Raw genomic sequence first — 13,672 nt, forward strand, 5'->3', positions numbered from 1 at the left:
TATATATTCTCTCTATCTTTTTTCATTTTCTGTTTTTTGTTTTTTTTCTTTTCTTTTTTAAATTTTGTTTTACTCTAGTAATCTCAAATTCTTACTCATTTGATAACAAATTGTCATAATTGCCAATGTGTCCTTTTTTTTTCAGTTTAGTTTCTCGTTTTAATCATTTAATAACTCATTCAAATTTCTCGTAGCTTCATCATCTAAATCATAATCATCATCATAATCATAATCATCATCACTCTTATTGTTGTGACATGTGTTTTCTTCTTCTTCTTCTTCTTTCCTTCTTCTTATGAATTAATGGTTCATCATGGTGCATGATTTAGTGTCAATGTGGTTCTTCATCCAGTCATCGACATTTGCAAACTCCATTTGGCATAATCGGCATTTACCGTGAACCTTTGCTCTCTGCTCCTTCTTTGTGCCATTGGGGTATTGAAAGTGTATAGCTTTCAAATGGTTCTTAAATGTATCACATCTGGAAAATATACCAGTATTGTGACAACATTGCTGGTTGGGTGAGTCTGCGTCTATGCCCATGGTCTTGAATGGGCATTTGAATTGGCCCTTGTCTGACCCCATTTCTTTCCAGTGGCATTTGGTGTGACGGAACAAGTCGTTGGGTCTGGCAAAGCCGCGCTGGCAAAATTCACAAATGTGTGGACGATTGGTTGGTTTCAAGTGTGTTGATTTGTGGGTGGCGAGATTTGAAAAGTAAAGGTGGCATTCTGGACATTGTCTCTTTTTCCTTGGTTTCCATCTTTTCGAGTCTGGTGATAAAGATGGCGAGGGAAGACCTACTTCTTCTTCTTCTCCTGCTTCTTCTGCTCGGGGGTGATGTTCTTCATCGTGGCTATGGTAGTGGTCGTGTGATTGGCTATAGTGGTTGTTGTTGTTATTGTTGTGGTGGTATTGCTGTTGCAGTTGCTGTGATGGTGTTGGAGATATACTCATCTGTGGTGGCACAGGTGGTTGCTGTTGCTGTTGCTGTTGTTGTTGTAGTGGTGGTTGCTGTTGTTGCTGCTGTTGCTGTTGCACTTGAAATTGTGATGGGGATGGTGTTGAGAAAGATGGTTGCATTGGTTGTGGTGCAATGTGGGTATATGATTGTGATAGTCTGTCGCTTGTAGAACAAGTTGAGGATGTTGTCGATGTGGGTCTAGTGTAGTCATTTTCAATGCTTGGGAAAGCAGGGATGTTCAATGAGTGGATTGAAGGTAAGGTGACTGATGATGTGTGTTGCATTTCGTTAAACAGAACCACTGCTGGTTTTGGTGAGGTTATGGGGCTAATAGGAGAGTGTTGGCGCTGTTGTATTTGGTTTTGGTTGTGGTTTAAGTTTAAGGAGTAGTGTGATAAAGATATCATTTGTGTTGTTTTCTCACAGGTTCATGTATATTCAGGGAGGAGGAGAAAAGGGGAAAGGTGTCAAGAAAGAAACAAGGTATCGACTGGTGTTATATATTTCTATTGAATATAGTAAAAATAGAAAATAAAAAAAGAAATAAACAGGTTGAGAATTCGCCTTTGAAAATAAGTTGCAAAACGATACGTATATATATAGAGGAGGAGGTGTAGAGGTATATATATATATATATACAGACGTTGGTGCTGGTACTATGCAACAGTCAAATGAATGAGCGATTATAACGTAAGCAAAGAAAAATGAAAAAATGAAAAAATAGGGGAAATTGTCTTAGTAAAAAAAACAGAGAAAGAAAAAAAAAGAAAGAGAGTGCATTACGTAATGTCTGTTATATTACAAATATGATTTATTTTATATTTTATATTTTTTATTTTTTAATTTTATTTTATTTTTATTTTATTTTTTTAATAGCCGATGGGAATTGAGGATCACAAAAAAATAAAAGCAGATAAAATGTCTCTCCTTGTCAAATCAATTCTTAAATCCGTACATTTCCAGCATCATAATAGTATTAGAAAAAAGAAAATGAAAAGAAAATGAGATTGGAAAATCGGAAGGGAATATTGGAATTGAAAGCAAGCTATATTGGCTGTTGGGTGATGGAATCCAATCGCAACTTCTATATAGCTACTTCAGACTAATACTAAGTACAGGAAGTTAATCAAAAGTAGAGCAATCAAGAAAAAAAAACTAATTAAAGGAAACAAAACAAAACAAAGCAATAGAAGAGAAGAGAAGAGAAGGGAAGAGAAGAAAAAAACAAAAGGTTTCGGGTACTCAGCCGTAGCAGTGCATTGGACATGGATAAGGATAAGGACAAGAAAAAAAAGTTCTAGCCTCTTTTTCTTTCCCTAATTTTCTTCTTCTTCTTCTTCTTCTTCATTCACTTTTAGTTAATGAAACCTTTCACTTCCTTCTAGTCACAATTGTATCTTTTGGCAACACTTGGAATGATGAAGTTGAGAGAGAACATTTAAAAACCCCTACTATTAACACCATTTCCAGTACCATAAAATCTATTACCGAAATGTTGACAATAATTTGCATCTATCGCGGTTTTAGTAAACAATATGTACATTTATATTTATGTTTATATTTATGTTTATGTTTTCTTTTTCTAAGCTGGAACGCGGGATTTTTGTATTTTTTTGCCCTCTTCTTTTCTTTTCTTTTCTTCTAGTATCTTTTGCTTTATTTGCTATCAATTATCTATATTCACCCTTGAAGGTTGTAAAAAAGTCCAAAACAAAACAAAACAAAACAGAAAAAAAGAAGGTGATTTATGAATGATCAATGGATAACCTTAGAGACTAAGTACTGGAAAGGAAAGGGAACTGTGGAGAAGGGATACAAGAGTGGTTATGGAGATCTTGGTAAAAGAACAGGCAATGAAAGTTCGGGCGGAAAAGAAAAAAGAAAAGAAAGAATAAAAAAAACAAGAAGAAGATAATACAAAAGATGTTCGTTGACAGTGTAAGCTTAGCGCCGACGGCTACGGTTATGTTTTATTTTTATTTTTAATTTTATTTTATTTTATTTTTATTTTTATTTTTATTTTATTTAAAATGAGGAAGAAGAAGAAGAAGGGGAAGACGGATTGCTTAAAATTAACTTTCACTTTTTTTTTTTTACTGAGAAAAGCCCTTTTTTTTTCCTCTTCATTTTTAAAAGTTGTTGTTGTTCTTATTTCTGTCCGCGTCCGCAGATTTCAAATAAAAAATAAAATAAAAAATAAAAAAATAAAAGGAGTGGGATCTCGGACGGATCACACGGCTACGGCTAATTGTTTCTTTGCTCTTTGAGTTTATTTTATTTTTTATTTGATTTTGACTTTGAGTGCATTTATTCTACTTTGGCATTTTCCTTCTCAGTTCTACCTTCTCCCCCACCAACCAATCAACCAACCACTACTAATACTATTATACGCTTAGTAATGTTGAAAATTGTATATTACAAGTATCCTCCCTCTCTCTTACACCCAAATTCTATTAATAAAAATTTTTATTCTCTATTCCATTCATCGGTTGGTTAATTTTATATTTTTTAGAACTCATCCTTTTTCTTTTTTTTGCACTGCTGATTTCGTAATACTCCATCGGACAGAACCTATTCTATAGAGAGAAAGAAATATATATGTATATTTGAAATTTCGGCATTGTTTTTGTTTATTAGTTGTTTTTTTGTTCTTTCTTTAATATATAGGTATATTTCTTCTATACCATTGTTTGTAGTTAAAAGCCAGCTTTTGTCCTAACCACATGTCTCTCTCTCTCTCTCTCATTCTGTTGGACCTTGTACAAATTCCCCCTCCCTCCAATAAAAGAAAGAAAAAAGAAAGAAAAGAACGATGATGCCAGTTGAATCCAAGTCACGTTTCTTGTATTTGGTTTTGGTTTTAGTTTTTTTCTTTTTTGTTCTGGAGTGTCTCAACAGTGGTTTTGTTGCCGTGTCTTCCCTGCTCTTCCGACGAAAAACAAAAAAAAAAAAAAAGAAATACAGTATATTATACCACCACTAGCTCGTCTCCTATTCCCTCGCAATTTTTCTTCAAATTTATAAAAAAAAAGAAGAGAAATCATGTCATCCAATGTATAGATGATGGCTTTGAGAGATAATAGGAGTAGACAAACTAGTATAACTGAGCACTTCACTAGTCATCCATTCCTTGATGCACTGATCCTTTGCCGTTCACTCTTTCTATTTTTGGTTCCCCTCTTCTTTTTCTTTTCTTTTGCTAATTTGAATAAACATCTTTTCATTCCCTGGCAAAAGGAACGTTGGAACAACAAAAAAAAGAATAAAGAATAGTCTCGGATTCGGATGGAAAAATAAAAAAATTGGAGTACAAAAAAAGAAGAAGGAGTTAGTATGGTGGTCAACTGTGTACTGTACTTTTGACATTGTCTGTTTTGACAGTCTTAACTCCGAACATCTAGATTGTATATACACTACACTAAAAATGTCTCTCTCTCTCTCTTTTATTCTCCTTGACCCGTACGGCAGTGTAAACAAATATATTATTAGTTCGGAAACAGATGCTACCATCCGTATGTATGTCCGATCTTTATATATATATATATATGGACGGATAAGAAATGTCGTGATGAGGCTTGACTAATTTATCTTTAGTTTGGGTATGCAATGTCTTTTCCGAGACATTTTCTACTTCATAAATACATATGTACATAAATACATAAATACTAATGATGACAAATCCTTTACAAAAGTATCACAAGAACAGTTTGTGCACAACACAAAGAATGAAAAAAATTATAGGAACTACAACACTTTGTCCTTTCTTTCCATTCTTATATTGCCCTAACATCCTTTAGCCGTCCCCTTCCTTTTTTTTTTCAACACGGATCCGTATAGATCAAAATATTATTTTTTTTAATTCATCAACGTCTATATTATTTATTGTCCACGAAAACAAGAGAATAGAGAATAAAAGAGAGTGAAAGAGAAAAAAAAAGAGGCAAGGCTGTGTTGAGCGATATCCTATTGTAGTTTTCCTATTGTTCATCTCTTACTGTTTGGATGAAAAAAAAAATCATTTTGTAGCCAAAACACCTCAACCTGTTTAAGGAGGGGAAAACATAGATTTACGTGTTTTGTTTTGTTTTGTTTAGTTTAGTTTGCTTCTTGCTTTGCAATTTTTGTTCACTCTCATTCGATTGTTGTCATTTGTACAACACTTTCTCCTTTCCACCCCACTCCACTCCATTCCATTCCATTCCTTGGCAAACCTACCTGAGCCACTCTTGTCTAAATTTAGTGGATTAATTGTTCTTTTTTTTTTCTTTTTTCTTAATTCTTCTTTTGCCAACACAAGAAAAAAGAGAAAGTGGAAAGCAAAGCCTCTGTATACATCATTATTGGCACAAGGCTGAGTTGTACCAAATGCTGTATTAGTTAAATAACAGACAATCTATTAGGACAAATATAAATATTGTAGCACAGCCTTGTCCAAAGTCTTGGTCAACAAGAAAACAAAAGAACAAAGAACAAAGAACCAAGAACACTTGATACAAGATTGTTATAGACAAATCTCTCTCTACTTTAATCACTGGCTGGTATTGACCTTATAACAGCGAGAAAAAAAAACAAGACTAGTAGCTGATGTATATTCAAAAAAAAAAATATTCTAGTTTCTATTTATACTTTATATTTTGTAAGTTGAAAGTTGAAAAATTTGGCAAAAAAATACAACACACGACACCACTGGAATACATTATTCTTTTTAATTAATTCTTTCAATTTGTAGTTCTCTTTTTTTTCCTAAATTATTTTCTTCTTTTCTTTTTCGATTCCACTTTATCTCCCTCAACACCTTATTATTATCCTCGAAAAAGTAAAAAGAAAAAGGAAAAAATTTATACTTTTCTTGATTTCACTTTAGATTGTGATGTTTCAACACCAGAGGTCTTTGCACCATCAGTTGCTGCATCCCTACTCTTATCGACACCGGCCGCCTTCTTTGAAGCTGCATCGCCACCCTTGGTCTTGTACACCTTGATGTAAAAACTAATAAACAACACCAAGTAACTCGACAAAATCAAGTATCCATATGCAGCAGCCAACTCACTTCCATGACAGTCTCCCATACATGGCAAAGATGGGAAATAACGGAACGCATAGTGTGTGTATGTAGCAAAGTACACAAAACCCAAGTCCAAAATAAACTGAATAATTTGGAAACGGGTCACCCACTCCTTCCACCAAACTCTAATACCCCTGGCACTAAGGAAATAGTACCAGTACATAACAACATGCACAGCCAAATTCAAGGTGATTGGAACCCACTCAACTGAAGTGTAACCAGTTAACTGTGTGTAACACAACAACGCCGTGGCACCATGGTGATAAGTGTGGAGAAACAACAACTTCTTCTTCTTCAACACAAGAAAAACAGTATCAACAAGTTCCAAATACTTGGTCAAATAGTTCAAATAGTACAATGTCACCAACTTCTGGGTAAATGCACCTTTGGAACAAATAGCATAAAACAAACCATGCTTGTAAATAATGGGCACCAACTGCTCAATACACAACAATAACAAACTCAACGACAACAATGTAAGCACAATATTGTGCAATTGGAAAAGGAAATTGAGCTTTAATGCTGGCAACCTAAACTTGTTGATCAAGGAACGACCACCAAAGATAATGATATAGTAAACAACAATAATACTAACCGCATGGAACCCATTGGCAAGGAAAGTCTTGTGGTAAATAAACTCGAAATCGTCGGCTGGGTATCCAATCACCAGTTCAAACACCTTGTTGAAAATTGGCCAGAGATAAATTCCAAACGGACGTTCGATGGATGGTAAACTGATTTGGATCAAGTCCTTAGCGGAACTTTCTGAAATGAAACTCATCTTATCAAAGATTCTTAAACTCTTGAGTGATAGAAGGTTCTTAACACTTTTGATGTGGAAAATAAAGTAGATGAGATTGTTGTGATTATTGCGACTCGTGGTTTATTTTCTATTTTTTTTTTTGATTTTTCAAATTAAATTTTATATTTTTTTTTTTGTTATTTTGCTGGAAGAAAAAATAAACAAGAAAAATAGGAGAGAGAAAGAGAGAGAAAGGGAGAAAGACACACACATAGAGATTTTTCGCAATAGTAAATGTGCTGACGATTCTTGGACAAACAAAGAAAGTACATAGCAAAATGCTTTTGTTTAGTCTATTTTTCCAACCGAGGTGTAAGTACCCGGCAAGACGCGTTCAAGTATGGACATCTTTCCCCATACGCAAATTACAAAAGTTTCTGAATGGTTAAACTCGATACAAAATATACACAATATGTTTCTTTCTTTCTTTCTCTTCTTCTTCTTCTTTCCTTCCTTGCTGCTCTGCCACCACCCTCCTTCTCCCTTCCCCCCCTCCCCCACACATCTGTGGTTGCGCAACGTTGCAATATATTATATTTACTATGAAAGCCCCAAAATTTTCATTTCTTTCATAGTATACTGTGTGTAAAGATTGCTGCTTTTCTTCAATACCAGCTGAGAAAAAAATATTAGACCCAAACGCTCACAACCTAGTCATTTCGTCTTGCTTGCTTTTCTCTATATATATTGGAAAGTCAATCCTCCATCAAATAATTTTGGAAAAAAAAAGAGATGCCTTCATTTGTTTGTTTATTTCTTCCTTTCTTTTTTTGTTCTAGATTTTTTATTGCCGATGACACCCTCGGAAATCAATTTCTTTTTTTTTTATGTATGTGTGTTTTGTGTGCGAATTGCGGAGTTTTATTCCCATCACAGTGCTATCTATTATTTTTCACACACCCACACACACACACTCTCTCTCTCTCTCCTTCTTTATCTTAATTTTCATTTACTTTTTTATTTTGCATTCTTTGGCTCTTATTGTTTTCCAATAAGGGATCGACACGCTTCACGCATAAATACTAGTGCTGCTGATAGAACTTAATGCTACTACTACTACGACCACTACTCTTAAAACTACATCACACGATAGCTAACGCTATTGGACTTTCATAGTAAGTACTTCTTAAAATAACTTCGTATATTTTTTCAAGTGCATTATAAACATTTCAATTCTCTTTTTTTTTTTTTCTTTTTCTTTTTTTTTGTTTAAGTTTTGCTTTTCCTTTGTTTCTTTTTCTTTCTGTTGTTTTGGCTTCTTTTGATTTCATCTCTGTTGACTTCACTTTGTAGTTGGTGATTTCGGCTTCAAGTTCAAGAAATCAATTGAAATGATAATATCGTATCCGTTTTCCTCGCATGCAAACATCGCCTCGTGCTCGTTGGAATGCAAATACCTAATGTTTTCACCAACCAATGATCGTAACAAATTCGTAGTATGCAAATCTCTAATCTCAATGAAACCCGGCTCAAATGAGATCAAATAGGGGAAAAACAATGCAACATTTCGAGGATTGCCTTCCCAGAATATACCCCATTCATGATTAGTTCTCCATCCATTACCCTTGATCAAAAATACAAACTCAGAATAACAAAGAAGGAAATCTTTGCCAAGTCTATGGATCGCCAACGGCGTCACCAGCTCCCTCTGCGTAGCAAAATCTAACGATGGATCGGCTTCGTCAAGTATGGGCTCCTTATTTCCAGCCTGTAATGACAAGATTTCAAACCCTTTGGTACATCCAATACACAATTTACTCTTTAAAAAGGAAATCGAAATAGGATCAGAGCTAAACGCAATCTCCTGAAACTCGATCTTATTCTTATTTCTATTCTTTTGTTTGGGATCAAATGGATTAAAAGGCTCAAAGATGCAAATTGAATGTTGACTTCCAGTTTTGGCACCAATCACAAGCAATTTACCATCACAAACACCAATCTTGAAGAACGAGATATGTGTCATTATCAACTTACCCAGTTTGGTATTCTTCACATGGTCAAGCGAATCAGTACATGACAAATCAAACTCATAAAGTGCCTTGTCACTCAACACAAGCAACTTAGAATACTCAACCAAGACTTCAATCTGAGTAGTGTATGGCTTGGAAATAACCATTGTAGGATCAGAAACAATCTTTTCCGTCGATGTAGTACTAATCGATCGCACAGTACTCACCCAAACACCAGAGTCAGTACCATAAAGCAATTTTTTCCCACCATAACACGGCACAGCACAATTGATCTTGTTGTTACCAGTAAATCTCCGAGTTTCAAACTTGCTCATTGAAAACAAATCATTCTCATCAATAAGCTTCCGTTGCTGTTGAGAAATCTGCTGCAACACCTGATTCTGGATTGTGACATCTTCAGCGAATAAAGATGCGTGCACCTGATTACTGCCCATACCGAAAAAATTCAACTGGAACTTACTAGCATTGTTTGAGGATAACGTATTTCCAATATAGTTTGAACTTTCGGTTCTTTGATTCCTTAACCCGGTATCTGACACTACCGACATGCTGTGTCGATGACCCATTAATGTTCTTGTTGTTGGTGTTTCAATACCACTATTGACATAGAGCAAGGGAAGCAAAATTGGTTTTTCAAACACCTTGTGCTGCTCTCGCTTATTCTGCACCTTGTGTTTCACCAATAACAACGCATGCTCAAACAAATACAAATCAATCTTTTCATTATCCCTCTTCCTGTTCAATGTCACTTGGTACAAGATTCTATTATTGTATGACAATTTGAAATTATACTTGTGCTCCAACGTTTGTTTACCAAGAAGTCTATGCAACACCATAATCTTATGTCGATCAGTACTCTCACCTGTTTGAATATTGATTCTCACCAATAACGCCTCAATCTCCTCCTTGGCCTTGATCAAGTTCTTGTAATCTGGGTTTTCTGGCTTTGTATGTTTTAATATCCCTGCTAAAAGTAATTGATATCTAGCAGGACGCTGGACACCTTTAATTAAAAAGGAAGAAAGATCTTGTCGCCTTGACTCGGGTTTCTTTTCAATCGCATCAAGAAATCTCGCATACTTCATATTCACCTGTTGCTGACGTTCATGTTCAAACGTAGCAAACACCTTGTTACCAGAATACCTAATAAATGGCTCAAAATTCCCCACATGATCAAGAAATACATCACCAATCGACTCAATCACCGGCTTTTGCTGTTGCTGCCTCTTTGTCAACGCTTCACTCAAACTCTTACCCAATCTCAACAAGTCACCAACCCCACCAAACACAGTGTGTATAAAAGTCTCACGTTGATGTTCGGGAATTATATTGTTTGCTGGATTCCGCAATGGCATAATGTAGAAATCTGTCATAAACTCCAAGTCCTTGACATAGTCCCTTTCAGTATATATGAATTCATAAATCAACTCTTGTCTAGTCTTTTCATGCTTATCCAATTTGTCCAAAACAGATTGCGGAACGGTCTTGTGCCACAAAGTCTCGTTTTCTTCTTGATCATGAAGCGACAATTTCGACACTGCTCTCTTTAACCCGCCTTGCGGCTTGAGATTCAACCTAGCTTGTTGCTCAAGTCTTCTTGGACATGCAATACTATAACATAGATGGTTCCGACTACATGTTGGAGAATAACAATCTGTCAAAATTGTAAAGACACCATTGACACCGGTTTGTTGCGATGCAGTCAAATTCTTGTTGGCATTGACAGTACTGTTGCCTCCACTAAGTCGATTTGTTTGGGTAAGTCCCAGGTCCAATGAGGTTGGTTGATTAACATGTGCTGGCAACTGCAGTGATAAAAAGTTATCTTGCATTGCTTGTTGCAACTGGGCACTATCAACAAACGATCCATGTTTCGATGTCGAAACACTATTATTACCACTATTGCTTTCGTCATATAACTCAACATCATTATAGACATGGTTGAATGCGTATATCTCATGAACAGAATCTCTCAATCGGTGGTTATATGTGACATCATGAAAGAATTTCTGTGCATCCAAAGAACGCCCAATCAACAACGCCAAATTCCTATCATTGGTTCTAATTATGCGGCATAGAATATCAACAGCTAATTTACCAGTAAATGTATCGTGGTACTCTAACCCATCCTTGGTGTTGATTGTCAATATAATTGCATCTTTGAATAGCTTGGCAACTTCCGATAGGAGGGCGGGGTAAACCGACTTGGCATAGTGTGGGCGTGATATCAATGTTTTCGACGACGAGGCTATACTCTGTTTATCGTGTTTAGAAATCGAAGGAGATGAGCCAAATTTCTTGGTCGATAACGATGACAATTTACCAATTGAAGAGAATGAACGTGACTTTGAGCCTAATGAAAATGTGTGAGTTAAAGAAGGTGAAGAGTTTCCACTTGAAATGGGACGACCGCTATTTCCTTGTTGTTGTTGTTGATGATGTTGCTGCTGCTGTTGTTGTTGTTGTGGTGAGTAGTCAATATGGTGCTGAGACGAAGTTCTAAACCTCGAAGAGGTCAGCGATAGTGATTTCGTACGCGATTCATTGTTCAACGGTTGGCTACTAAAGTTGGGCTGGTGTGGTGATGACACGATTCTTCTTGCTTCATTGTTTGCAGGCTTTTCATCGAGACTTATTCCGAATCCATATGCATCCTCATTTGGTGGTTTACGGAATGGTTTTCGTATTGTTGACGAGGGCAGCACACTTTGGAAATCGGAAGCAGAATCCTCTGGAATAAGATTATCGATTGGGTACGGTACTTGGGCCGAAGATGAACTTCTTGAAAAGCTCCTTTGTGATTGTTGTTTGTGAGCCCCAGTATCATGAGTCAACGACAGAGTAGAATTGTTTGACAATTGTGAATCTCTATTAGCATTTGAGCTTGTTGCACTTCGTTGTGCCAGTTGTGCCACTTGTGGTCGCTCATTGTTCATGACATGTCCAAACTGTTGGTTTTGCTGGGGCACTTTATAATCAAAGTTTTGTTGTTGTTGTTGTGGTGGTTGTGGTTGTGGCTGTTGTTGTTGTTGTTGTTGTTGTTGTTGTTGTTGTTGTTGTTGCGATGGTGGCGGTTTTCTCAGCGGATCAAGGGACGAGTAGCCTCTACTCTTTGTATTGGCTGATATTGGATTCCAGTTATTTTGCTGCTGAGGCATATACTGTTGCTGCAGACCTTGCAGAAGAGGTTGTTCGCTAATAGACCCTCCAGCTTGTGGTTGGTACCAGGGATAGCTATGACTTGGATTTTGTAAGAAATGAGGTTGCTGATCATTTGAAGGATAGTTTTGGTTGGAGGTATTGTTATGGCCGAGTCCATTCACATGCAGTGGTCCTTGGTGTTGAAATGAAGTTGAGCTTGCATTTTTGTAATTTGCATGGTTGGATGAATTTTGTGGCAAAATGTTATACAGTGAATGGCCAGCAGTTTGTAGATTACTCAAACTTTGAGTTCCATACGGAGACTGTTGTTGTTGTTGTTGTTGTTGTGAAAGATAAGGTGTTTGTTCCACTGGTTGATTTACTCGACTCGGAGAAGTGGTGGATGTTGACTGGTTAACACGTTGTTGTTGCTGTTGTTGTTGTGGTGGTGGTGGTGGTGGTTGTTGTTGTTGAGATTGTGGTTGAGATTGTTGTATTTGTTGTAGGTGTTGTGGGTGTGTTTGTTGTTGCCGGTTTTGTCCACCTGCGCCAGGACGGTGACGATGTTCGTCGTTTTGTTGGTCCAAAAACGCTTGCGGTAGCAAGTGTGCTGGAATGTTTACCGCATTGACCATCTCCTTGAGTGAGTTAGACGAGTGGGTATTGAGATGAATAATATTTCCAAATGGTGGTGGAAAGGGAGTGGACGGATGTAAAGGGGATTGGTGGTTTCTGCAAGTGTATTTGAAACTGAGATTTTTAATTTGTAATTAGTCTATTTCAAAAGTCGAGTGTGTATGATTGTGTGTGTGTGTGTCTATGCAGTGTGTGCCTCTCAGAATATTCTTTTTTTCTTTTTTTGTGTGTCTCTCTGTGTGTGTGTGTGTGTATGTGTTTATTTTTTTTTTTCTTCTTCTTCTTCTCTCGTTTCCCTTTCATCTATTACTCTCACCGTCACATTCTTGTTCCACCAATTGCTAATTTCGGAAGTAATACATTAGTAGACGAAACGAGGGAAAAAATGGAACTTTACTTCTTTACTTTACTTTACCTTTTTTTTATTTATTTATTTTACTTCTCTACACGGTCTACACTAGAACAACGACCTTGTTCAAGAATAGATTTGTTAGCCAAGACCTGATTATCCTGGTCGCTGGAGATAGACATATTTACTTTATTTGATTATGGTAATTTGATACCCTAGTCTGTCGCGGCTTTAAGCTTTTAGACACATACGCTTGTAAACGGACTTTACATAACAATTACTAATAAATATATATATATATATATATTTCTTTTTTTTTGTGGTAGATGAACCAATGTCTTGATTTTTTGTTAGTCAAAGTCAAAGAATGAATGAATGAACGGATGTTTTGAAAACTAGAACCAAAAGGCGCTCATAGGAAAACGGCAAGTCCTCTAGTTTCTTTATTTTTTGGTTAGATCGTGATGCTGCTATGGCTTCTTTGAATTTTGTCTCCTTTATTTTCTAACTTTTTTTTTTATTTTTTGCTCTGTTTCCTACACTGTTTGGTGTCATCGTTTTCCATGTCGCCTGTCTCTGCTTCTGCCTCTATCTCTGCTTCTACTTCCGATTCTGCGTCTGCGTCTGCATCTCTGCCTCCCGCCTTGCTCGAGCAATATCCTTTCCCTCGTTTAACTACGCCTCATTCGGTGTTATTTTTTTTTTTTCTTTTTCTGCTTTTTCTGCTTTCTTTGCTTTCGCTCCA

General features: G+C 36.4%; 3 protein-coding genes across 3 annotated transcripts; all 3 read right to left on the reverse strand. All coding sequences in view use genetic code 12, as the record gives it.

Moving 5' to 3' along the window:
• Positions 1 to 300: 300 nt before the first annotated feature.
• Positions 301 to 1,083, reverse strand: STP4 (tRNA splicing, uptake of branched-chain amino acids; the record flags this gene model as incomplete). The annotated part of the gene is made up of 1 exon (XM_001528737.2): positions 301 to 1,083. One exon carries the CDS (start codon positions 1,081 to 1,083, stop codon positions 301 to 303), a length of 783 nt encoding a protein of 260 aa, XP_001528787.2.
• A 4,719-nt stretch (positions 1,084 to 5,802) lies between these two features.
• On the reverse strand, positions 5,803 to 6,810 carry ELO3 (Elongation of fatty acids protein; the record flags this gene model as incomplete). Its single annotated transcript, XM_061119214.1, is given in 2 exon segments — positions 5,803 to 6,794; positions 6,807 to 6,810. 2 exon segments carry the CDS (start codon positions 6,808 to 6,810, stop codon positions 5,803 to 5,805), a joined length of 996 nt encoding a protein of 331 aa, XP_060975197.1.
• A 1,303-nt stretch (positions 6,811 to 8,113) lies between these two features.
• On the reverse strand, positions 8,114 to 12,570 carry ROM2 (RHO1 GDP-GTP exchange protein 2; the record flags this gene model as incomplete). The annotated part of the gene is made up of 2 exons (XM_061119215.1): positions 8,114 to 12,329; positions 12,566 to 12,570. 2 exons carry the CDS (start codon positions 12,568 to 12,570, stop codon positions 8,114 to 8,116), a joined length of 4,221 nt encoding a protein of 1,406 aa, XP_060975198.1.
• Between the last annotated feature and the right edge of the window lie 1,102 nt (positions 12,571 to 13,672).

The sequence above is a fragment of the Lodderomyces elongisporus genome, chromosome 1 (genome assembly GCF_030384665.1).
Source record: "Lodderomyces elongisporus chromosome 1, complete sequence".
Lineage (NCBI taxonomy): Eukaryota > Fungi > Ascomycota > Pichiomycetes > Serinales > Debaryomycetaceae > Lodderomyces > Lodderomyces elongisporus.